This window comes from Anser anser (assembly GCF_964211835.1).
Source record: "Anser anser genome assembly, chromosome: 2".
NCBI classification, from domain to species: Eukaryota; Metazoa; Chordata; class Aves; order Anseriformes; family Anatidae; genus Anser; species Anser anser.
In genome coordinates, this window is record NC_139721.1 from 160,032,684 (window position 1) to 160,059,679 (window position 26,996).

A 26,996-nucleotide genomic window follows, 5' to 3' on the forward strand; every position below is an offset into this window, starting at 1 on the left:
TGTCATTTTAGAATAATTCCATCCATACTAAAGTGAATGAACATGATCCAGATTAAAAACGTTCTTTCAGTAAGTTAACAACCTAACACTTCCTTCTCCAGACAACTAGTGGACTACTGTAACCATATATTCTTCATATCTTATAAAGTTTTAAAACAAATAAGGTTCTTAATCAAATATTTTCCTAATTTAAGCACAGAGCTGTCTCTAAACCAGCCATCTGTAACCCTCTTGGGTACCTGGATAGAAATCTAGCTACTTTCATGCAGCAGAGAGGAATGCATTAGGCTGACCTCTGGAGATCCTTTTTAACTCCATTTCTCTGTGGTTCATGGAGCTCTGCATAAACTCGTTTCTGCAAAATCTGTTTTTAAATGAGTATAGTGTTTGCATGGTTACATTAAATAAAAATTGGAAACCAACAGCAAACGGCAAATATGAACATGATGTGCTCTGTAATATCTAGCTATCAGCAACAATTTCTTAGAAAATCTGTGGTAATTGGGATATTTTGTACACAAAACAATATACTCATATTAAAATCATATGCACCACCAGTATTTATTTGACCTCTGATTACATGCTTGTTTCAGCCCTTGTAAGCAGGAATACTACATTTTTTGCTGCATACCTACAAATCAATCTCAGCTGTGGAGCGAATCTTCAAGAGTGAAAAAAGGTTTTATGTTACTGAGACCCAGAAGCCACTGATGATTCTCAGTAGTTAGGAATCTGACATCATGACAGAAATTCACTCAACTTTAGCTACCCAGGAGGTAGAGCTGGTCTCAGCTCCCAGATTAAGACACCTAAGCTTAGTTTCCCAGTGAGAAGGTGGTACTGGAAACCCTGCTGTAGTCAGGGGTGACCCTGTCAATGGTCACTTCACAGACTGCACTGATTAGGACCACACTTCAGTAGCCCACATACAAGTGTCTTGGGCAATTTGACACACCCTGTGCACCCAAGATGTCTTCAAGAGGCTGGGACATATACCAGGGACTCTCGGGAAAGCTGCCCATTTCTAGTAGGGCAGATGGATGCCAGCCAGGGATCTCCAGAGCATTTCAGGAATAACTGGAAGCCTACATGCAGGCATCTGAACCAAATCTTATGTCCATCTTGGGAACAGATAGAAAGAGGTAAGATGTATCTAACACCCTGTGAATCACACTCAGTTTTGTAGAATGACAAATAAAATAAAGCTGCAGAGTGCATATAAACTCAGAATATGTTGAAGGCAGCAATTAATCATGATAGGAAACAGTACTGAGAGAATCTCTCTCCTACCTGTGACGACAATCTTGAAGGTCAGTTTCTGGCCAGCAGCCTCGCAGGTGTACTCCCCAGCATCTTTCTTCTCCACCTCACTCACCACCAGCCGACGAGATTTGCCCTCCGACTCCACCTTGAACTTCTTGCTCGAGGTGATCAGCTTCCCTTCCTTGTACCATTTCACATCAGTCTTCTCCTGGGCCACCTCGCAGCTCAGCGTGGCATTTTCTGTCAGTGCAGCTTTCACCTCCTTCTGCACCTTCTCCTTGTTTGTGAATACAGCTTCTGGCTCTGATATTGGGAAATGTTACGGAAAATATATATAAGATACAAATAGCTTGTGACTGGAAGATATTACACATATTTTGTGTACATATTGTATAGGACAATTTCTTGTAAGGAACATTGCTTTACGGTTGTGTTTATCATACATTATAATGCACCCTCTACAGATAGTCCATATAACCATTCTGTCTCTCCAACTATTCTTTTAAAACAGCTGGAGCTCCTCATTTTCAAATTTCTTCTAACGAAGACAAAGATAAATCTTCACCTTTGTGACTTTTTCATATTGCTACACTCTACATTTGAGTTTAGCCAAATATAACCCAATTATGAATCACAGACTGCTCTATCACATTATTTACAGGAATTTACCAGCATCTGAGTATGTCAGATTAAGACGGGATATTGTTCAGAAAATATCTTTTAACTTAATCCCAAGGAAATTATAAAGATACAGTTCTTAATATGGAAAAGTACTTGGCTTAAGTTAATTTTCATAGCTCAGCTTTATGCATAAAATACACTTTTCTGTACTTGGAAATCTCTGACTTTTCAGAAAACTGACTGAGGGAATCTTCTCTTAATACTTAACACATGCGGAATGAAGTGTTTAAAGTCACTTTCTTCCACGCTTCCCTTTGGAACCTCTGTCTCAACAAATGGAGTTGGCTTCAAAAGGATATCATGTATCCTTTTGATAAGGGTTTCACTGTATACCATGAATCTTGAGATAATGAGATTGCAGATTAAACTCTTCTTACTACACTTTTATCTTGGTCTCTAAGGTGTGCAGCACTTTGCTCTTTTTATGATGAGCTAAAAGGGCCATAGCTGCATCCCGATACTCAACACTAAGAATCTAACCTTAAGCTGTCCTTAAAATGGGATGGGTTTGTGCTACCAGTGGAACCCTGGAATGTAGGAACCCTGAAAAGCTTTCTGAGTACAATGGTAAGAGGATAAATTAAGGCTCAGAAAGCCATTGCACTTTGGGATAATCTAGTAAGACGAGGACTTCTGCAGCAAAAGAGCCAACCACTCAAAGAGTACTCATAATCCCCTCCTGACTTTCACACTAGATCATTTTCCAGTGTGTGCTGGGCTTGCACGTCACGTTACAGTGGTACACATGAGAAATACAGCAACAGTAGCTAGGCAAGCACTCTCCACTTACGGCAGAGAGGGAAAGGTGTTAAATTACCTCGTGCAGCCATGAAGTCACCCAGTTTGAAAGAGAACTGAAAACCTTTGGTTTCTGAGGCAAACAGCTAAGAATAGCCCTCAGCTAGTGAAATTCAAGTGTAAAAGCCTTATGTTTCTGCATTTTCTATCTACACCTGTGCAGTAATGTATGGGCTGGCTTCAGCAGCTGAGGATGTACTTGGTTTATTCTGATCCATGCCACAGTCTTTCCATCAATGTCCACGTTGTGTGACAGATGCCTCTCAAACCTAGCCTTACTGTAATCCATCATTCACTGAAACTGGCAATTTCCTAAGCCAAAAGCATGAGCTACACAACTCGTGATAAAGATCCCAAGGCCCTCAAATCACACCCCATGTACACCACGAGGTGTGGGGACAGTAACAGCTGATGGCTGACAGTCAGGGCAGCAGCAAAGCTTTGTGCTATAGGAGCAGTTGCACATTGCACACTGAAGACTCAGGGAGCGGGATGCCCCAGGACAGTGACAGCAGAAAGACTGCAACCTTTACAAGGGAACAGAACACAAGCTATGCCCTGCAAGGACTTCAGGTCTCCAGCATGTGTGCAAGCAGGAAAGTCAGTAGACTCCCAGTGCAGTTGCTCCTCTGCATAGCTGATAAAATGCCAGACCTCAGCCAGGATTAAGGTCCAGTGTGTTCAATGTCATAAGAAAGAAAAAAGAAAAGAAAAAAAAAAGAGAAAGAAATTGGATTCTTTGTTCTGATCAGCTCAGAATACGAAACAAAAACTATAAAGTTAACAGAGAGCCATCTGACTTATGACAGAGACAGCAGAGTGTAACTACTACGAGGAAAAGCCCTTCTTATCAGCCAATTCAGAAACAGTCACTCAGAACGTATCTGACAAGCCCATGGATGTCTGGAGCCTAAGTTAAAATGTATTAGACCTCTCACAAAATTTACTGATACCAAAGAAATCCATACTGCAGTTAGAGCAAGAGAACTGCCCCTGCACTAAATCCCCAGACTCCAAATCTAAAGAGTCCAAATCTAAAGCTAAAATGAAAATTGCAAATAGAAATACACATTACTGGACTCACAACTGGTCGTTACAGATGTAGAACTTGGAAGAAACAGTCATCAACTTGCGATTCAATAGACCACAGACAAGTGTACTGCATCTGATTGAAAATTTTTAGGACAGTATGCTACCATCAACGTCCAAACCTTGATGCAGCCACAACAAAGCAGGGAGCTGTAAATGCTACTGTTGCAATATTGATTGGTAGACCTGTGTTGCACAGTTCTTATAGCTGGATAAATCACATTCAGGTACCCAAAGGCAGCTGATGATGAAGGAAGAGGTAAGGGAAGGATGAAAGGTTGTTAAAAACAACTCATAATTCAAGTTCCACGCATCTGTACCCACTTCTGTTCATTATCCACAAAACTGTTTCATGAGAGAGTCATGAGGAAGTGTACATGTATGTGATTGCACAGCCGGACAGTGGAATAATCAGAGAAATTCTTCGTTTTGGTAGATAGGACGTTGTGCATAGAAAAAGATGAAATGAAGAGGGGAGAAAACAGTTACTTTTGTGAATGAAAAGCAAAAATAAGAGAAGGAATACCAAACTGGAAGAGGTCTCTTAGTACAGTGCCCCCTAGCAAAAACTCTAGATTCAATATCTGAGCCTAAGGAGACAGGGGAAGTCGAGTGGCTGATAACAAGATACCTGCGTGTAATCAGTAGACCTGCCAAGTCCGACACAACCTCACTGAAATGGTAGCTTAGGCCAACACCAAAAGGCAGCCTAACAGTATTTTTGGACTGAGATAACAGGAGAGAACACCTAGACACAGAGAAAAGGCAATGAAATATCAACCAAATCAGCGGATTTCTCCTACCTGTGGCGACAATCTTAAAGGTCAGTTTCTGGCCAGCAGCCTCGCAGGTGTACTCCCCAGCATCTTTCTTCTCCACCTCACTCACCACCAGCCGCCGGGATTTGCCCTCCGACTCCACCTTGAACTTCTTGCTCGAGGTGATCAGCTTCCCTTCCTTGTACCATTTCACATCAGTCTTCTCCTGGGCCACCTCGCAGCTCAGCGTGGCATTTTCTGTTAGTGCAGCTTTCACCTCCTTCTGCACCTTCTCCTTGTTTGTGAATACAGCTTCTGGCTCTGGGGGCAGACAGGGAGAGAGAAAGATTAGTTGGGCTACTTGAAAGAGGAGCAGGAGGCAGAGAGGGAGCTGGAAAATAGAATCCATTCCCCCAGTCTGGAGCCCCAGCATGGCAATACATCTTGAATGACTCTCCATGCCACTTTCTTCCCTTTCACAACGCTTTCCTGTCCTATTCTCCTCACCAGCTGAAATGAGCCCTTCCAAGACAAACAAAAAGTGTGCAGACGTGGGGCAGACACCCTATCGCTCACCACTGTGCCCCTGCTATGAAATGTCCTGGGTTTTTCCAATTGCATCAACACATGGTGATGGAGACGTGCAATCAAAACCTTCCTTTTTATGGCCCTGTTCCCACAGTGAAGGGAAATTCCTGAACTTTTTGAAGAATGGAGCTGCCTCAGAACTGTACCTGGAACATTTTTTTCCTTTTCCCCATCAGGGCTAAGTCATCCCAATGATGTTCTCCAAAAATTTGAAACATAATGGGAAGAACATTTACAAAATAATAATCGTTTTTCTAAATGTTCTAGAAATAGGAAGGATGGGCCAAAGTATCTTCTCTCACCTGTGACAACAATCTTGAAGGTCAGTTTCTGGCCAGCAGCCTCGCAGGTGTACTCTCCAGCATCTTTCTTCTCCACCTGATTCACCACCAGCCGACGAGATTTGCCCTCCGACTCCACCTTGAACTTCTTGCTCGAGGTGATCAGCTTCCCTTCCTTGTACCATTTCACACCGGTCTTCTCCTGGGCCACCTCGCAGCTCAGCGTGGCATTTTCTGTTAGTGCAGCTTTCACCTCCTTCTGCACTTTGTCCTTGTTGATAAAACCGTCTTCTACTTCTGTAGAGTGGGAGAAGCAATTTAAAATGCACAGGTATGTTCATGCTGTCCATAGTTTTCACAACTGAATATGAAATCCTGCTTATGAAAGTTTCACACAGCTCTGTCATGTTGGAATGGTCCCCACACAGAGTTGAGATACACCTCAGACAGGACATGACCCCGTGTACAACCTGAGGGCAACAAATCACCATTTCTGAGCAAAATGTTCCAATGCCTTAGGAGTTCAGGTTCTTCTTATGTCTATGGATGTACAGGATATGTCTTTTTGCTCCATAAAGTAATGCACATGCAGGTATCTGATCTTATCTGCCACTGGTACTCATATATAAGCCTTGTCCACTCTAGGTGTCTTCTTGAACCTGCTTCCAGATCTATTTTCTGACAGATCTGGGAGCTGGCCCTACCTTTATGCCCATAAATCACAACAGTATATATCATTGTTTGTTTTTCCTTTACCAGGTAGTCAGAAAACATCAAGGGTGGCTAAGTGGGATTCAGGTCACAGATGAAGACACTTAGGTATAAGCATCTGTATGACAGTGCATGCACACCAGCTGATTATCTGATCTCTGTCACTACCTCAATGAAGATCTACGCTACCAAATCCCTGGAGCCTAGAAAGTGATTTATTCTGGTCTGTAATAAAGAGGACTCATGGGCCATTCCATGATGAGAAACAACGTCTCTCCTACCTGTGACAACAATCTTGAAGGTCATTTTCTGGCCAGCAGCCTCGCAGGTGTACTCCCCAGCATCTTTCTTCTCCACCTCACTCACCACCAGCCGACGAGATTTGCCCTCCGACTCCACCTTGAACTTCTTGCTCGAGGTGATCAGCTTCCCCTCCTTGTACCATTTCACATCGGTCTTCTCCTGGGCCACCTCGCAGCTCAGCGTGGCATTTTGTGTCAGTACAGCCTTCACCTCCTTTTGTACCTTGTCCTTGTTTGTAAACACATCTTTCTCTGCAAGAATACCACAATAGTCAGACCGTTTTTCGCAGTAGTCTTCTCTAGTGCTTATTCAAGTTCCCCCTATTTCACCGTACTTGCCTCTAACAGAGCAAGTGCTTGCCCGTTAGGACAGGAAAGCACCTTCTCTACTTTGCCAGTGGGAAATGATAGGTGTGTGGGAACTGTTTGACAATGTTAAAAAATTCGAGCACAGGTTTGGACCCGAGGCACCAATATGCACTGCCTGAACCCTCCTCTCTCACCTCTTTCTCTCTTCTGATATCTCTGTCAGCTTCCAGTGAATCAGAAGGGAAGAGCCCTCCTATCTAGGAATCACCCCCGTTTTTTTCACCTATTTGGGTCACTTAAATTTTGCAATTCTCCATCTAATCAGAGCTCTTCAAATGCCACCCCCTTCCCTTTTATTTACCCCTGCACCTCTGCTATGGCCTTGCACTGTAATTCTGCAGGAGTGTTTCTGCAGACACACCTGCTGACTGTGAGAGGTGCAGAAATTACCCTCCTTGCCAATCATTTGTTGCAGTTACTACTAAAACTATGCGTACAAAAGCTGATGGGATACTTGACTGCAAATCAAGTCCTACAGCTGAAATATTTCACCCCAGAGAGGTTCTGAGATCATTCTCCAACTGCCAGATATTATTCAAAATGGAGTATTACTTGATCTTTGGAATTTTGAGCATTTTCTCACCTCTAACTTTGACTTGGAATGTTGCTTTGTCGTTCTTTGTTTCACAGGTATAGCTCCCTTGGTCTTGCAGCGTCACATTTTTGATGATGAGCTTGCGGTGTGTCCCCTGAGAGATGATTGTTGTCCTCTGGTCCTGCTTCACCTCAGTTTGATCCTTCTTCCATACAACAGTTCCACTTGCAGCCGACACCTCACACACCAGCTCAAGGTTTTCAGAAGGACTGACTGATATTTCCGGAGTTGTTTTGGGCTTGTTAACAAAATTAACAGCTTCATCTGAAAAGAAAAGAAGAAGGCAGTTTACACCCTGATTCATGGCTTATTCAACACAATGTTAAGATATAGTTACAACTGATTGTTATTTCATTGCTAGTCACGCTTGGGTGATCAAGTTTCATCTCTGGAGGTATAAAGGTACAGATGTGTGCATGGTACTGTTTCAATTTAACTATGGCAGGGCATTAACAGACACAGCAAGAAGGTGTCCTTACAAGTCAGAAAAGTCCTCCCACCGAGGTACAGCAGAGTTATCTGTACTGGGGAACTCGTTGCTCAAGTTTTAAGAGAGTCAGTACACAATGGTCTCCAGTTTGGGAGCTGGGTATTGATGAATCCTTTATAAATGTATACATGTGAATAAACTGTTTTTCCATATGTGTGTACATACACTCTTATATACACGTGCATGCGTGAGACATACAGAGATAGGAGAATATTATGTTAAGCCTCACTGTATTCAATGCGACTGTTTCTGTAAGTAAAATGGTTCCAGAATTGGGTCTCAACATGTAACTTCATACAAATAATACTCAGTGTGTTTTAGTCAAATACATGGAATTTGAAAATCTGCAATCTTTGATCTTTTAAATCAAGCTGAGATGCCCTCAAGTTACTGACAGCCTTTTTTTTTTTTTCAATATTTTTTTCTTTTCAATCAATTCAGTTTTCTGTATTACTGTATTATTTTTCTGCATTTCTAAAGCTAAAATGAAGGCAACTAACTAAGTGGAAACAGTCACCTTGCTTGCAAAATGTGAGCAAACCTACTCAACACGCCCAGTCCCTAAGCTAACAAGTAGTGTTTGATGAGCATGTCAGGTATTTCATACCCTTCGTTCCATCAAGCCAGCCCATGCCTGAAGAGCAAGCTGATGGCTGTCAGTTACCAGCAATCTTGGCTCAGTATTGTATTTCTGCTAGCAGCAACTGTTGCTTTCAGTCACTGAATACACCAAGGACATTTGCTATGCTACACCCATGCCAGGCAAATTTGTGGCATCAGGAAACAATTATTTCATTAAAAACTGTAATCATTAGGAGTGATCTATTTTTTTAAAACTAGACGAGCAAGGAAGGATACTTCTTCCAGAGTCCTGCTATTCAAAAGTAATGGGGTAACTCATTACCATAAAGGCGGATTACTTTCCTGCCTTAAGACCATATCATGACTGTTTGGTACTTCCTATTAACAACCTGGAAACATTTTGTGGTGACATGTGAAACAAGGTGGAAGTTGCCCTAGCTAAGGTTTTGTTAACAGGCTGTAACTCATTCCTTGTTCATCAAAAAGTTCATGACGATACACAGATACTTTGCATATGATGCTGGTTTTTGTTTGTTTGTTTGTTGTTTTCTGTTTGTTGGTTTTTGTTTGTTTTGTTTGTTTGTTTTGTTTGGTGTTGGTTTTTTTTTGGCAAAACAGCGAACAGAACTGGAGGCAGGATGCAGAGTGAATACTTGAGCAAACATCACCTGTAAACTGGAAGCAATCCCTCTAGCTCAGTAAACCCTCTAGGAATCCCAAGTCCAGTGATGTGCTAGATCTATCAGCTCTGCTGAGTTTTTAAGTTCACTGATGGACAGCATTAGAGTAACTCAGATGTACTGCTACAGGTCACAAGCAGGGAGTTGTTACTTCTCTTAAACCGCATTGCACTGCAGCACATAGATACAAAATGAGAAGCTTTCGCTAGAGCTTCAGTTTGTAACTGAGGACTGGGTTGAAAAATTAGGCTTGAGACACAAGCCAGAAAACCATTTTTAAGAGAAAGCTTCCCACCAGGCTATGCAAATTGAGTCAGCAGAATTTCCCAGATATTGAATTTCACAGATAATTTCTTGTGTTATTTTATACTCCAGCTCCATCCTGAACTGGAACACATCAGTGACAAGCATTACTCTTCTGGGCTTGATCTGAGAAGCACATGCTTGAGCATGTGCTTTATGCTGATGGGCATATGCCATGAACTAATGGCTGGGCTTACGGCACCTCGGAGAGACATCTCAGAGATCATAACGTCCTTTGGGAACAAAAGGAGACGCTTAGCTCTCCAAATCTCCAAGCTCCGACTTGTCAAAGGAGGACGCAGGACTTCCAGGGAAAGACTTTATGGCCACTTCAGTCAGGAGGTTCAAGGATAACGTAAATGCTGAGGCAATCCTTCAAGTAAAAGCATAAAGCCCATTTGTGGCCCTCAGCCTGCTCACCACATGGAGTGTTCAAGTCAGGACTACAACCCTAGCAAAACCTTGAGTGGACCTGAACATAGAACAGCATGGTTATATTATTTGCCTGTACTGTGGATTTGCAAGGGGATTATTGTAAGGTCAGTGTTTCTGAAATAGTACTGTGCAAACTTAATCCAAAGACCTGGCAATCTACAAGGCAACACAAGTAACTTGAATCAAGTCTTGAGTGCCTAACACAGACTCTGATCCCATACTTGCATCACAAGTTTACCTGAGACTTTTAAATCAAAAATAAGAGTGTCATCTCCAATTTTGCATGTGTATGTTCCCTCATCTTCTTTTGTCACAGCTGAAGCCACAAGTTTATGCAGTTTCCCCTTATCTTCCATAGTGAATTTCTTGCTGGCCGTGATTTCTTTGCCATCCTTATACCACTTAACCATGATGTTGGCTTCAGAGGTCTCAGAAACAAATTCAGCTTCTTTTCCAGTGATGGCTCTGATAACTCCTCCAGTTTTCTCTTTGTTTATGAAGTTTGCAAGTGCTGAAACAAAATATGGACACATAGTGCTGGTAAATAATTGCATAAACATTAGAAAACATGCACATAAGGTATTAATTTATCGTAAGAGCAAATATCCATGTATAATTATGGATATAGTCACTAGATTCTAATTCAGAAGCAGACAAATTTGCAGCCTTTACAAACCATATACCAGATAATCATACATCCAAAAGTCAGAGGACATAGAGAGGCTGAGTCAAAGGGAAAGGAACCTAGGCAATAGGGCTTTAAGAAAATACCTGAAATAGGAAAACTGAGGAAAGAATTGAAACAAGCAAACTGGAAGGAAAGAGATGAAGGATATCCAATCATTCTATTGTAACCTCCTGGCAAAGAAATCAACTCCAAAAAAGGTTAAAATGTAATCTAGATAACTAAAGTTAGAATAAATTAAAAATCTATGGAGATATCACATAGGACAGAAATGAAAAAAAAAATATATCTTCCTGGAAATCTACTGGAGCACAGAAGACAGACGATGAATCTGGCATCTATTAATACATAGTGGAATAATCAAGTCACTTCAAGTCACTGACTGCAAAGATTCAAAAAAATCACCACTATGCTAGCCAAAAATGTTAGCCTAAAGCCACAGTCCCACTTTACTCTAGATAAAGGAATTAATCTTCAAACCTCTTGTTAACATATTATTTTAAAATAGCACATACAATTAAGTCAGATTTTTGGGACTGTGCTGCCAAAGCTACTAAAATCAAAGCCTTTATTATGTATGCATTTTTTCTGTAATTTCAAGAATGTGCACACATAATACTAATTAAATAAATTTGTACCAAATGGCAGTGTTTTAGGAGCTCAAGAGCTAGCTGATGTACACAGAAGTTTCTGAGATCCTGTAAATATGTTTAACTCCATCCTATAATCATGTCAGATTTAAAAACTCATTTTTCAGAAACTGTTACTTTTAACTGCACATTACCGCTGATGGATATAAGCCCAGTCCATGCAAATGCAGTTATTGGCTTTCGTTGCTGATACAGTCCACGGGACTGGACCAGCTAAGCACAACTGTCACAGGATTTGCTCCAAAGGTGTTATTATCAGTGCTACCTCCTGGTGCAATGCATGAGGGCTTTCCTTATCTCAAAGCCCTCAGGAGACCTTATCAACAAGGGTGGATTTTGCATTTAGTTTCTTTAGATTTCCTTAGTTTTCCTTAGGTAGATGTATCATCTACCTGGACTTGTGCAAGGCATTTGACACTGTCCCCCATGATATCCTTGTCTCTAAATTGGAGAGAGATGGATTTCAGGGATGGACCACGTGGTGCATAAGGAATTGGCTGGGTGGTCACACTCAAAGAGTTGTGGTCAACAGCTCAATGTCCAGGTGGAGATCAGTAACGATCAGGTGTTCCTCAGGGATCAGTACTGGGACCAGTTCTACTTAACATCTTTGTTTTGATATGGACAGTGGGATTGAGTGCACCCTCAGCAGGTTTGCCGACAACACCAAGCTGTGTGATGCTGGAGGGAAGGGATGTCTTCCCGAGTGACCTGTGCAGGCCTGAGAGGTGGGCCTGTGTGAATCTCATGAGGTTCAACAAGGCCAAGTGCAAGGTCCTGCAGCTGGGGCAGGGCAAGCCCAAGCACAAACACAGGCTGGGCAGGGAATGGATTGAGAGCAGCCCTGAGGAGAAGGACCTGGGGGTGCTGGTGGATGAGAAGCTCAACATGAGGTGGCGATGTGTGCCCGCAGCTCAGAAAACCAACCGCGTCCTGGGCTGCACCACCAGCAGCGTGGGCAGAAGGGCGAGGGAGGGGATTGTCCCCCTCTGCTCTGCCCACGTGAGACCCCACCTGGAGCCTGCACTAGAGCAAGTCCAGAGGAGGCCAAGAGGATGACCAGAGGGCTGGAGCACCTCTGCTATGGAGCCAGGCTGAGGGAGTTGGGGTTGTTCAGCCTGGAGAGGAGAAGGCTCTGGGGAGACCTCACAGCGGCCTGCCAGGGCCTAAAGGGGGCTGCAGGAGAGCTGGGGAGGGACTCTTTGTTGGGGGTGTAGGGATAGGACACAGGGAATGGTTTTAAACTAAAAGAGGGTAGATTTAGATTAAATATGAGGAAGAAATTCTTCACGCAGATTGAGGTGAGACCCTGGCTGCTCCCAGGAGCTGTGGCTGCCCCATCCCTGGCAGTGCCCAAGGCCAGGCTGGATGGGGCTGGGGGCAGCCTGGGCTGGTGGGAGGGGGCCTTGCCCGTGGCAGGGGGTGAGATTGGGTGATATTTAAGGTCCCTTCCGACCCAAACTATTCTGTGGTTCTGTGTGATTACATGATTAGCTGTTCAGATTTCTCTGAATGTGTAGTGCTTTTAATTACGTATAGATTACTAAATATTTGGTAGGAAATCAACATTCACTGGCTTGTACAGTGACAGAGTCTGGACATCTAAAGAATTAAGAGTGAACTGACTTGCTAAGCAGTCCACAGGTAAGAAAGAAAAAGAAACCTAGAAGAAAAAGAAACTAGAGACCTCTCTAGTTCTGGTCCTCAAGTGAGTCTGTTCAACCATAAGCTTCTGGCAGATATGAAATTTTATCTGACCTCTCTAGGTTGCTACCAGCCCTGTTTTTGGGGGTTTATTAAGCTTAGTGAAGCAGTGTCTGTGGGTAAAGAAGTCATACCAGATACATTTAAAACAATGAAGCCCCGTTTCTTATTTTTTTGTCTGAGGGTTCTGTTTCCAGTGGTTTCTCTAGAGACTCATGATGGTGCTGCTTTGCTTCAGCAGGACAACAACGCAGTGTCTCTCTTCTACCCAACTCCTATGCTCATGAAGCCTGTGGAGGCTGAATGTTGCTGAGATCTCCACTTCTCCATCAGCATTATTGGAACTTGGTGCATAGGTTAAAAGGTTTAGGAGGAAGAACAGGAAAATAAGCTTATTCGTGCACTTTTCCATTACTTAGAAAACTAGAATAAAAACTACAGCCACGGCAGGCTGAAAGAGACTTCTCAGATGTCCTGTTTCGACGCAGGAGGTCATGTGTCAGCGGACATCTGGCACGTGAAGTGTCACGGCAGTGTAGGGACTGCAGTGATAAATGACAAGTGCACCTTCTAGCGGGGCTTTTTGGGCATCAGGCCCAGCAAGTGGCACACCTCTGGCCGCAGCTTGACACAGAGGCCTCTCGGCAGCCACCTGATGCTCGTGTGCTAGACACAGCTGACCTGCAAATCAAATGATTTACCAGCTAGCTGTACCTGAATTACAGGAAGAACAGATCAAAGGTGGCGATGCTGGAAAGTGAAACAGTGGGACAGCATGACATGGGAACTAGTTTTGTGAGCCTCGTGCTACCAGTATGAGATGTATCAAAGCTGATTCTCCAGTAATCAAGCTACAAACGGCAGACATTTAAGTCACAGATTGCCAACACAGATTTTAAAATAATAGCATTCGTTACTCATTTGATGGTCACATTACAGTGAAAAGCACATAGACATGTCCATCAACTAATTCAATTAAATCCATGGGTAGATCTGCCAGTGTGAAAAATTATGCTAAAGAGGCAGAGAGAGAGAAGAAAACCAAAATTAAGAACAGCTGCCAAGCGTAGACAGAAAATTCCTCCTCCATAAATTTAGTCCCATTTTTCAATCAGTTTTTTTCAGCTGTCTTCAAGTCTCTTTTGAGTTTGCTTTTTGAGAATAACCAAGCAAGTATGTTTTCCAATGCCAAAATGCATACATTACTCCAGGGTTTTGTTGTTTCTAGAGATGAATGAGTGTGACAAGCCAGCAGAATATGATGGAGAGGAGCCTCATACATACTCAGTGCAGTCATTGCTGGGAAGAAGGTGCCTTTGCATTACTGTAATCTGCATGCAGTCCTGAAGATTCAGGACAAAACAGCAAATCTTTCTATGGAGTACACAAAGGATTCTTACTTATTGCAACCAATGCCCAACACACTGATCTCAGAGATCAGACCTATAACCTTCAGCAAAACAGGTATTGGGGTGGAAAATTTAACCCTCTCTTTACTACTGTGTATTAAATGACAGAATGACAGCTGGGTAAAAACCCCTGTAACTCTTCACAGGTCTTTTCCTCTTTCAAATTTTGTATCACTGCCATAAAAAAAAAAAAACTATTTACATCACCTCTTCTAGCTATCCTAAGAGAACAGCAGAAAAGTTAGGTTGCTCTTCTTCCCATCTTTTCCTTGATTCCTCCTGTATCTTAGGGATAAATTACAGAACAGAACAAAGAAATCAAATGGCTCTACAAAGTGAATTTGCCAGTTTAAATCAAAATAGCTACTGAACACACCCCAAACAATGTCTGATAACACACTAGACTGTCCTGGAGTCAGGCTTTATACTCTGAACTTCAGCAGACAACTAGATGATACTCATAAGGAAAAGTCTGGGGACCTGGTGCTTTTCAGCCGAATTCTGGTCCCATTTGAGGTAGACAAAACTCAAAACTGTGAGACAAAAGTTTCATTCCACTGTTTTCAGAGAAAAGCTTCAAGATTCCTCACCTTGCTCTGAGGGTGGATGTGTAGTCACAGTGCCTGCCAGCTAGAGAGAGGGCATGCAGTAAGGAAAGGACAGCCATGAAGGCAGAAACAGCTGAACAACAGGCAGCTGTAAAGTTGTACTGGTTCAAATCTGTCAAACAGGAAGCATTAATACGTGGTTTGTTCAGCCCAGAGTAGAGGAGACTGATGGAAGGCCTCATGGCGGCCTGCAGCTCCCTCACGAGGGGAGCAGAGGGGCAGGCGCTGAGCTCTGCTCTCTGGGGACAGCGACAGGACCCGAGGGAACGGCATGGAGCTGGGACAGGGGAGGGTCAGGCTGGGGGTTAGGGAAAGGTTCTGCACCCAGAGGTGGTCAGGCACTGGGACAGGCTGCCCTTGTCACAGCAGCAAGCCTGCCCGAGTTCAAGAAACATTCAGGCAATGCTCTTAGATACATGGTTTAACTCTTAGGTTGCCCAGTGTGGAGTCCAGAGATGGACTCAACGATCCTTCTAGTTCCCTTCCAACACAGGATATTCTATGATTCTATGATACAAAGGAAGTTATATTTTGCTGTTTGTTCCACACAGCGCTCCATCCGAACACCCTGCAAATAGCAATGAGTCAAGCCATTCAACCATGCCCTGGAAACGTCTGTTCTTATTTGCCAGGGTACTGACAGAAAACAAACAAACAGATGAAAAAAAAAAAAAAAAAACAAAAAACTGCCAAAAAACAGTGCCAAGATTACCTTGGTCCCTTCACCTTTAATCAGAGCTGAACTACCTCCTGAGTGACTTGCCCACCATCACATAGCAAGCAAAGGGCAGAGACGGCATCATGACCTGCCTCCGTGGCTGAATTTCTTCACCTTTTCACTACCTACAATTTAAGCTCATGAAATAAAGCCTGTGGAATATCAAGATGCCAATCTGAGTGAAAACATAGCTCTTACCACTGAGATGGTGTTATATCTTGTATTCACTACCAAATTCTCCTACTCTGGGATCTTAGACACTGTCAACACTGGATGTCGATGGGAAGTTAAGACAACCCCCAGTTCCAGCAGCTCATGCCACCACCTCTGGAGCACTCCCTTTCTGTCCCTTGAAGACTCTGTTGGCATAGGGCAGGAACAGGCCATTCGTGCAAAGCAACCCAGTCACATACCTTTCACTGAAAGCTGGAAGACCATTTTATCCCCTTCACAGATGCACTGGTAAACTCCAGCATCCTCTGTTGCAATGTTGCGAATTTTCAAGACGTGCCTCTTCCCCACAGCTTGAAGTTCGTATTTTTCACTGGCCTGGAGCTCTTTCCCATCCTTCATCCACTTCACAGTAGCGTCTGTGTCTGAAAGCTCAGCCTGAAGTTTGGCTTCCTCACGCAGCCGAGCAGAGACCTTTTCTATATCTCTGCTCTTGTTGGTAAATCTCACTTCAGCACCTGTCAGGAACAAAGGCCTCATTATTTCAAGTTATATCAGGCTAGCATGTCCCTGATATGTGTCTGCTGCAAGACCTTTGAAAAAGTGTTAGGTCCTGCTCCTGCTCTCGCAATTCTTTTCCCATTGCAGATTTAATCTTTTTTTTTTTTTTCTTTCAGATTCACTAAGGAAAAAATGCACATTTTCTACTGATTAACAATACTCTAAACACATTTCTGCAGAGATTTTCACCCAAAGCCGAACACTTCCTTCCGTAAGAAACATTTTATTCGTTACCTTTAGCCATGCTACACTAGTAGATGCAGATAGTATTGCCATTAATGCTCCTTTACTTTTGTATGATTCCACTACAGCCAGAAAGTCTAGCCAAACCTGGAGCTGAAATTACCAATTTAAAGGGATTCAGCAGTTTATCTGGTAACTGAATCTACTGACTGATGGTTGGGAGCTGCAGAAATTCCCAAGCTGACATTAAGCAGTCTAGTTTAAATACCAAGCAGCTGAGTAGACTGACTCCCTCTGTGCTACCGTGGTCCTGTCATTACCAGGACCCACATTAGTCCATATGCTGCAATTTCAGGTATTTTGTACAGTCCAGGCCACAGCGCAGGCCTCCAGCCCCAGTTCTAACTATCAGGTCACAGCAACTGTCCCTTGACTGGAAGAAGAAAGGACAACGATCAAAATAAATACCTCTCACTCTCATCTTGGTGCTCATATCAACATTGTTGGCAACAAATTTCACTTCTGCTCCATCATCATTCTTGGTGACATTCTTTATGATCAGGTTGTGAGTAGTTTGGGTTCTCTTAATGATATAGGTCTCACTTTCCTGCAAGACCTTACCATTAAGGTACCAAGTTCCAGAACAAGTTTTTGTGAGGTCAATAGTGAAGATGGCATCCCCTCCATGTACAGCTTCAACAGTTGTCAAGGGGGTTTTCACAGCCAGGACTGGTTCTGGGAAAGAAGAACAACTTGTATGTCTGAGAACAAAAGACACAAGACTGCCATGCTGGAGAACAGTCCTTCCTAAGAGCAAAGCTCTCAAGGTAAATGAGACATGAGAATAAAATCCTACACACTTACACAACTTGCATGTACCGAAAGCAATGCACAATGGGTGAATGGGATTTGATTTCTACGTCTGCCATTAACTGACCTGTGGCACTAGATTAAGTCCTGTTTCCTGCACAGATAGAACAACAGATATATTTTACTTATTTTTTCCCAACTGTCTTTAAAGGCATGACAGACGTAACACTTGCTAGGCATCCTGAACCACCCAGGATCCCTAGCAAGCGTGCTGTTTCTTTAGTAAAAAATATTACTCTCAGATTTCAAAAGGATCTTCAGCAGGCCACTCAGCCCACTAATTACTTCTAGATATTCTAGGGAAGCACAGGCATATGTGGTCAGCTAGGGAAAAGAATGACAGTAACAAGACAGAGTGTGATCTGGGTCTAAGTAGATATTGCTCAGTAGAATGAATCAAAGGAGTAGACAATACCACTATACATAATTCTGTGGCACACTGGTACCCTAGAAGTAAAGTAAAATCCCCATATTTCTCATAGTAACTCGGACACTATAGAGAGACCAATCGGAACCTGGTTTTTAGGGCCGCATGATCATCACAGAAATATTCTTTAGATGCAAGTTCAGTATCTCATCTATATACTGAATATTAAATCACAAGCACACCTTTATTTTTCCCTTCACACGAGCGCTGGAAGAAGCACTTCCAGGCGGAAGATCCACTACAGAGAGCTCTGCCTCTCACACAGCCTGGTGTGAGATATTGGAATATAACCATATTCACAGCTCTATCACAGAAACCTAACTTGCATCACGTTAGTGATAGGCAGACATTGAAATGAGGTAGAAGAGCTAGAAGCAAAGGAAAAAGGCTTTGGAGTGCTACTGCTTGGTACTCCTCAAAGACATGGGAAATGTCTTTAGAGCACCAACGTGGCAGGTCAGCACAGACTGAGCCATTTCTTTGGGGGTTTTGTGCTCACCAAGGTGCATGCTCCCTGGGAATTCCAGATACGGGCTCTGTCCATGCGCGTTGACGGCAGACACTCGGAACTGGTAATCAGCCTCTTCTGCCAGATTGCTCACTGTGAACTCGGGGACAGGGATGTGAGACTCGTGGCACCTCACCCAGGTAAAGCCAGTTAGTTTCTTGCGTTCCACTACGTAGCCATCGATTGGAATGGGGCGGTCCAGCTTCGGAGGGGACCATGCTAGCGTCACTGAGGTTTCTGTTTTATTTTTCACCACAGGGTCAACTGGGGGCTGTGTGGGAGGTTTTTTGGGAGCTGCACAGAAATAAAAACAGCAAGAAGTTTATCATAGAATCATTTAGGTTGCAAAAAACCTTCATGATCATCAAGCTCAACCATCAAACTGACCTACTGAGTCCCGTCACTAAACCATGTCCCCTACTGCCACGTCTACACGTCTCTGAAATACTTCCAGGGATGTGGACTCCAAAACCTCCAGGAATGGGTACTCCAAATGTTGGAGTGAAAAGGCCACTGTGTCTCACTGAAGAAAACCAGAGCTTACACTGGTCTAAAGGCAACCCTAAGTTAATAAACCTCTGTAAAACCTTAATGTGACATGGAAAAGCAAGAGAATGGATGGAATATCCTTTCAGGCTGCTTTACACAAACAAAGAGTTTACTATGAACACCTCAAAGGCTTAAAGTAGATACAGACCCATGCCACCTCCTATACGGCTCCTGGATAAAACAGACTAAAGCTCAGTATATTATTTTCACTCAGAAGAGGGATAAAATCACCATCAGAAGTTGTCCAAAATTGTATGCTCCAAACTCCTCTTCCACTTCCCTAGTGTGAATCCAACCAAAAAAAAAAAGGGACATCAATGTGATTTTACCCCTCATCCACCTGCCTACTACATGTCATTCATTGAACAGGGGATTGACCTGCAATAATACTGCCAGCCTACTGGGATTCATCTGCTGTCAGAACTTCAACCGAACAAGTCCCCTCGGAATCACAGACAAGAACACAGATGTGCCTATGAGAACCAGCACGTGGCAAGGCACCAAGGTGTCAAGGAGGAACACAGTGATGGAGAGAGACTTTTTACACTGACAGATACTGATAGGACAAGGGGAATGGCTTTAGACTAAAAGAGGGGAGATTTAGATTAGATATAAGGAAGAAATTCTTCACTCAGAGGGCAGTGAGGCCCTGGCCCAGGCTGCCCCCAGGAGCTGTGGGTGCCCCATCCCTGGCAGTGCCCAAGGCCAGGCTGGATGGGGCTGGGGGCAGCCTGGGCTGGTGGGAGGGGGCCTTGCCCATGGCAGGGGGTGGATTTAGATAGTCTTTAAAGTCCCTTCCAAGCCAAGCCATCCTATGATTCTATAATAATATTTTGCTATGCTTTCCATGCAGATGTGGCATCCTGTGAGGCAATGTAAATCTACCCCATAAAGAGCAGCCTGTGCCAGGAGTCTGTGGACTAAATTTCTTCTCAAGAACCTGTTCCAGCAGCATACAGAAATGTTTCAGTCTAGGTTCTAACAGGCTTAAACACAGACCAGCTAAACGACTGGGACGTTTCAGAGATAAAAGATACGCATGAATAAAGAGTGCAAGGGTTTTGGAGTCACACTGCCTCACAGAGGTCTCAGTTGTGGGTTACACAGGCTTGTCTGTTCTCTGCAGCCACTTTCTTCTGGGAATCTGTCCTGTCTCTGAATTTTATGCCACAGACAGCCTTCTGTAAACTTCGTCTCCCAAGAGTGATAGCCATCAGCAGGGACCTCTGTTGGGAAAGGTGTGTTTCAGTAATCTGTGCAGAGCCAGCTTTTGGGGTTGGGGAATTAACTTTGAAAGGAAATGATGCAAAAGGCATGTCCCACTGTGGGACCCTACAGCCAAGGAGATGTGGCTATTTCGTGGTTCCTGAGGTCACATATGACAGATTTATTCCTGCAGGTATTTGCATAGCAAAGATTTGCATTCACCCTCTTATTGCTCTTGTAGAGAAGGCTAAAATCCTACTGGGGTTAATCACTATGTGCTTCCACTGATATGGGCAAGAAGCTAGGCATTAGCTGATGTGCTCTAGTTACAGACTACTGACACAGTAAAAGATTAATTTTGTGTAATTCTGGATATTTAAAAGTTGGCTGTCTGGTTTAAGTCAGCCATCCAGACTCCAACTGCAGTCCTATGGAGAACAGCACATTCAGAAGCAACACATCCCAGCTTAAAGGTGTGTGAGACAGGGGCAATGAGTTGCATGTTGCAGAGACTCAAGTATTCAAGACTAAAGAGGGAGCCTGTGTGATGAGTCTAGACTACAAACTGAAGTCTGGGAGATCTGAGCTGTTCTCTGCCTCAGTTTATTATCTGTAAAACAGACGTAGTAGTAACACACGATCATGAGCAACTAATATATAAACATTGCTTGTCCAGTGAATGGTATTAAACAGCTAACAACAATCTTAACCACAACAACAATCTCATCCAGCTAATCGAAAAAGATGTGGACACAGCACACAGTAGCTAATCAAATAGGCACAAAGTGTAAAAATAGGAAATCTCAATGTGATACACTTTTTCTTCATTACATAAATAGACACATAAGTGTTTTGGGGTGCACTGTTACCAGCCTGTCAGTTGGTGCTGGTCAGAGCTAGATGCCAAAGGTCCTGCTAAGATAGCATTAAGCTGAAAACTAGACGCTGGAATTGGATCTCCTGACCTTACCATCAGAAACTGAAATGTAATATTTTGTTCAGAGATACCTGCTTGCAGGAAGACAACTACTTCGCTTTTTCTGTTCCATGAATCAGCTCTTGCTTCACCATTTAAACAGCAGAGTCAGAAATCATACTGAATATTGTCATCCCCATCAATGCTTGGTTGGATGTTACAACTTCCCAAATACCTTAGGAAGTGTCATAATGCTAAGATACTTATGCCTTTTTTCTCATTAAAACATGTAGCTTAATAGCATCAGAATGCCCCAAGCACTTCAGATAACACAACAGTTTTAAACTGTTATTTAAGGATTTCTTTTTACTACTCAGGAATTGCAATTTGGAGGTGCTGGTGGGAGAAAAGAAGTATTATTCTCCCCGAGTGGTGAGTAGAGTTGGTGTTCACATGCAGACCAGAACTGCAGCAGAGCCAAAAACCACACGTCTGGGAAACACAGTGCCAAAATATGAACACCTGCCTAATAAAATTAGGCAGTTTCATCAAAATTTCATTTCAGGTCTGTTATCAACTACACTGCACCTGCTGCTACTGCTATGCTTGGGACCCTTGCTCAGATCAGATTTGCCATCCGAAGGAATTCTCCAGCCTGCATATTATATCTGTTGCCCCACAAAAGGAAGGAAATTGTATTTTCATGAGGAAGCATTTTCCCTTTTTCTTGCAGGTCTTTGTTTTTTCTTTTATTTAATTTTTTTATTATTATTTATTTATTTTACTTCAATGCAAACAGCTTAAGAAGCTAAAATCAAAGTAAGATGTTTCAAGTTTGTTGAACGCTTGACTGCCCCTGAAATGTTTAGTGTGCAAGTGTGTAGATGTTCTTTCACAGATGTTTTTGCTTCCTAGAATGGAAATGAACTTCACACACTGCCAAAAATATTTGGGACACCTATCTACTTCCCTGTAAGAGCCAGCATGCCTACAAGCTACCCTCGTGTCTCTGGAGACTGAGGACTTAGGGACTGAACTGAATGCTGGCTGACACTTCCCTCCAAATACTCGCTGAAGAGAGGGTGAGAAATAAGTGGCAACAAGGACTGGTAAATACCCCTCAGATAAACTAATGATTTTGGAAAATGAAGGTCAGTTTGTAGACAGAGTACCCACAGCACTCTGTGTATAATGAAGCAAGATGACCATAATGCATGTAGCTTACAAATTGTTTTCTAAGCACCTCCCAGTGTGAAGAAATCACACATCCCTTACCACTACATTTTACACAGCTGTCATTGTATATTCGTTCCAGTATGGAATGAGTATGGTATGGGGGAGACACATTTGTGCCACGCTCTTTCCCAAAATGTGTTTTCTCTCTCTCTTTTAACCTCTCCATAACATCAGGTCGTTGGCCTTTTCTCGCAGGCAATGAACTTCCCACTGTCTTTGGACAACGCATGACTTACCATGGCAGTAAGAGCAGTGCTAACACGGGAGTACCTGCTTGCAGGGGAAGACACAACACCAAGGCCAAATAAAAGGGAAACTTACTGGTCACAGTGAACTGGGTAGAAGTCCTGCTTTCATCAGCCAGGAAGGCGATTTCACCAGCATCTTCCATCGTACACTCTCGGATGATCATGGTGTGTTGCTTGCCAGAGCGTGTGATGGAGATCCGATCACTGGCTTTCACCTCCTCTTTGTTTTTCAGCCAGCGGATGTTCTGGCATTCGTTGTCCAGCTCCACACAGAAGATGGCTGTATCGTTTATGGAAACTGCAGTCTTTCGTGGAAGTTTTTTAATGATGTTCCCTTTAAATAAGAAAGTAATTACGATTAGCAAACAGCAGATATTAAAATGTCTAGTAACACGAGACCAACCAGACTACAGCTGTTCTAGCCAATAGCTCTCACCTAATCGAAACATTATAGACACTACACAGGCATTCCTGAATGAAACCCTAGGCTCTGTTATACAGAAGAGATAATCCCAAGGACTCATTTTGCCCTTCAAAGAGAGAAAAGCAATTTTATTTGACTACAGTCGCTCATGTTTCTAGTCTCACATGCAGTATCTGTTGTTGGGTAAACACAAGGTACGTGGCTTTGCCAAGAACAGATTTGTCAGTGATACGGCTTTTATTGCCTGCATATGCTGGGAATTTGCACACTCTGCTGAAGTAGGTCAGTCTTAAACCAGACAGGTCCTCGGCTGTCTTTGGGATTTTGTTTCCATTAAATTATCAGTAAGTTACATAACCAAGAGGCCAAACACAGCAGCCACCTAACTTAACAGAAAATACATCGAAAGCCTCAGATTTCTTTTTAGAGTGAGCCCTGAAATTCACACGGAATTTAATCACTTACTTGTGGCCTGTGCATCCTGCCAAGCTCTCACACTCTCCCAACCCCACCCTGCCCTCTCGAATATTCTCCCCCAAGGCAGGCAAGGGGATCCCCCAGTAAGCCTCTGCCTCATTTCCCTCCTGAGAGCTCCACCTGGCTCAGTCACTGTCTTATAATGGAACTTGTTGTAGGACCACAGCACAACACAAGTACCAGATGTCCTACCAGGGCTAAACACATTTACAGTGTTTGAATGGCTTAGACATCCTTTTTGTTCTTTTAGGGCTATCTAAACTCTCAGGTGTCTGTGGGCTATATTACCCCTTCTGCCTTCATCCGTATGAACTCTTATGTCTTTGCTAATTATACAGAAAGGAATATGCCCAAGGATGAAGAGCACCCAGTTATCTTTCACCAATCTGTGTAGTGTAGAACTTCTGTTTTCAGTGGGAGTAAACTCAGGCTTCAAACAAGACAGGAAAAGTGTGAGCCTGTAGCTATTACAGGTCTGCAACTCACACTACAGAAAACATGTCAACGATTGCAGCGTAAGCAGTATCTAAATCAAAACTGCAGGTCCTGGAGTTGCACAGGTAAGTGAGCAAATTGGTGAGTTCCGAACTGATGGCCCCTTCTGCAGACATGCCTGTGTCTCTGATGAGCACGTCCACTGGTTGTGAGACACCAACAGGGCACCCAACTCTATGCCCACATTAACTTCAGTCCTAAGTTGCCAGTCTCAGGGGGATTGGATGTGGATCTACACCTACATTTTACCCCTTACTCATCAGCCTTCCATACCTCAGAAAGTAGCTCCTGATGTCAGGGCTCTGAAACACGAACCTGGTTCCCAGTCTGAAATCATTCTGGTGATGACCACAGCCTGCCCCACATGTCAGACCATAGAACCGTTGCTAAGCCAACTTCCCAGTGTGATCAGCACCACTCTCAGACCAGATTTACCATCGTGTCTGCCAGACTCCTGGCAAGACCGGTGTGAGACAGCACCAGGGGACACATCCTTTGCTTTGGATCATGTTAAGGAAAGTCTACGATGCTGGGCTACAGCTCAAGGGCTTTGCCTTCTAGGAAGCCCCTTCAAGCACAGGGCCCCACCAAGTGACATGTCTTAAGCAGAAACACAATCTCTCCCTGCTCTGTGACCCCATGTCCCAGATACGCCCTGGCAGGAGACCCAGGGACCCACCGACCCATCACACGTGGCTCTCCTCTCACTGTAAGGGAGTCGGCTGTTCTTCCATACATACGTGCAGGGGATGAACGTGGTTCGTAAGCTCACATCTGGAGGCTCACATGTGCATCTGGCACTCAGTAGGCGAGACTTGGCCTGTCTGAAATAGTAAGATTCTTCCTTACCTTGGACAGACAGCTCTGCAATGGTCCTGCTCCCTTCTTTCATCTCACAGATATAGACGGCATCATCATCTGCAGTGACGTTCTGGACGGTGAGCCGGCGGTATGTGCCCTCTTCCTCGATGTTGTATTTCTTGCTCTGCCGGAGTTTGGTTTCCTCCTTGAACCAAGCTGTCTCCGTACTAGGAACAGGTACCTCGCACTGGAAGGTGGCAGATTCCTTCTCCCGAACTTCAAGATCCTTCAGTTTTTCCTTGAAGGGTATCGAGGGTTCTTCAGGGAATTAAAAAAAGAAAGGAGAAACAAGAATTTGGGATAGTCTGAGGTAAGAAGCATGCAAATAAATAATTTAGTAGGGAAGACTTAACCCTAACACTCCTCAATAATGATGTTGATTTGTACTGGGCTCCCATCCAACCCCAGAATCAAGCCCTACTGCAGTAGGTGATCTGTTCTCATATTAAATATATATATATTAGATCTCATCAGACATATTTTTCAGGACTTACTTATAGACAAACCGGTGTCAGTCTGAACTGCAGTACCTGCCCCACAACACCACCCAGGAGTAAGCTCTAATCCAAAGCCATGTGAACGAGCTGGTGCAGCATTGGGTTGGTAAGTTCTGCTCTCATGGCCTGCTCGTCCTCTAACATGAACGTCTCTGCACCGTACTCGCTAAGTGCTACAGGTGGGTAGGACACAGGACAGCAATTCTAGGTGGAGGTGAGCAGCTGAGCTAGTCAACTGGTGCAAAAAACAACGTGTAAAGGGTCTTGAGTCAGAAATGAGCTCAATGGAGGGATCTGAAATGGCACGGAAAGATGAGAGGTGTCTGCGGACACGGGCAGATGGGAAGGAAAGCACCGACACAGCTGATGGAGGTGCTTCCTGTTCTCCCTGCGAGCACCAAAGCCTCCACATCTGCTTTGGTCGATGGCAATGAAAGGACAGGAGAAAGAGCCTGAGTCTCCCAACGGCCTCTGCTTTCCTACAACAATGGGGCTGCACTGCTGTGGCTTAGGGAAACACCAGAGCGTAGATCAAACGGGCAGAACAGCTGCACGGCAGCGAGGGAAAACACTTTACAAACAGAACAATGCAGATGCCCTTTAATTCCCGTGACAGCTGAGCTGTGAAATCATCCTGATACCCCAGCAACAAACTAGAGAAAGGGGAACTGAACCGAACAGGGCAGCCAGTGGTCAGCGGTGCCACTGCCACGTCAGACGCTTGGATTAGCTCATGACAATGTGTCACCACTCATGCTTCATGAGAAATTATGTCTTGATGTGTACCTTCACCTTCTAATAGCTCCTGCATCAGCATCCAGGCTGTTCTCATGGTGTCATTCCCCCTCTTCTTGATCACACACACGCTCCCAGGCTGATAATTTCAGCTGGTGGCTAGCAGCTAGTAATGGCAGGTGTTAGCCTAAGTGTCAGGCAGGAGTGGATTCCTCTTCTATTTATGAGCCCATGCCCACAGTGGCACATCTCAGAGCATGGTTTAAAACTTGCTTCTCGTGCGTTTGGTAGCTGAGTGTATACCTGAACCATTGTCTGCCCCATCCTGTCCCGCCGCTGACTTTGGTGTGGTTTGTTCTTTATTGAACTCGAGCCCTGGAAATCCATGTTCAGTTTTGCAGGTCTCCTATTCCACCCCTGGCACAGCCACAGCTGCAGCTGTCACAGACACCTCCAATCACTCCCAGCTGAGCACCGCCTGGACAGAGATACCAGACCCTCGGGGCTTGGCAGGGCACCTGGAGGGAGAGATGCTAGCTTGGTTGTTAACTGGGGACTGAAACCTGACTGGGAACCCATGCAATACCTTAGGAACAGGGACGTGTCTCTTGGCTTTATGCGCTTCGTTTCAAGGCAAGTCAAATTCTTGCAGTCTTGCTGCAGTAACACAGACCTTGTCTGCCCCCATCCCACGTATTAATTATCTTCCTCTTCCTCTATCCCATGGAGAATTGAGCCTCCTGCCCTGCACTCTTGTATTTCACATCTGCAAGCCCCCTGTGTGGTTAGGAGGAATGACGTGGATGCAGTTCTCATGCCATGGGACCAAGCAGGGGGAGGAGAACAAGCCTTTATCAGAAGGATGCCAGCCTTGAGGAACTGGAGGCGATATTGCTGTGTGAGACCAGAGGGACTCTGGAGCTGGCCATGAGA

General features: G+C 44.0%; 1 protein-coding gene across 1 annotated transcript in view; it reads right to left on the reverse strand.

Moving 5' to 3' along the window:
• Positions 1–26,996, reverse strand: part of OBSCN (obscurin, cytoskeletal calmodulin and titin-interacting RhoGEF) — a gene marked incomplete at its 5' end in the record, with an annotated part of 184,274 nt that overhangs the window by 151,213 nt on the left and 6,065 nt on the right. The window contains 11 exons of the mRNA XM_083822953.1: positions 1,291–1,566; positions 4,635–4,910; positions 5,480–5,755; positions 6,451–6,723; positions 7,424–7,699; positions 10,164–10,436; positions 16,113–16,388; positions 17,083–17,349; positions 18,411–18,713; positions 22,648–22,908; positions 24,820–25,089. Of these exons, the coding sequence (XP_083679079.1) occupies positions 1,291–1,566; positions 4,635–4,910; positions 5,480–5,755; positions 6,451–6,723; positions 7,424–7,699; positions 10,164–10,436; positions 16,113–16,388; positions 17,083–17,349; positions 18,411–18,713; positions 22,648–22,908; positions 24,820–25,089 (3,027 nt within the window). The remainder of the gene's footprint in view (positions 1–1,290; positions 1,567–4,634; positions 4,911–5,479; positions 5,756–6,450; positions 6,724–7,423; positions 7,700–10,163; positions 10,437–16,112; positions 16,389–17,082; positions 17,350–18,410; positions 18,714–22,647; positions 22,909–24,819; positions 25,090–26,996) is intronic.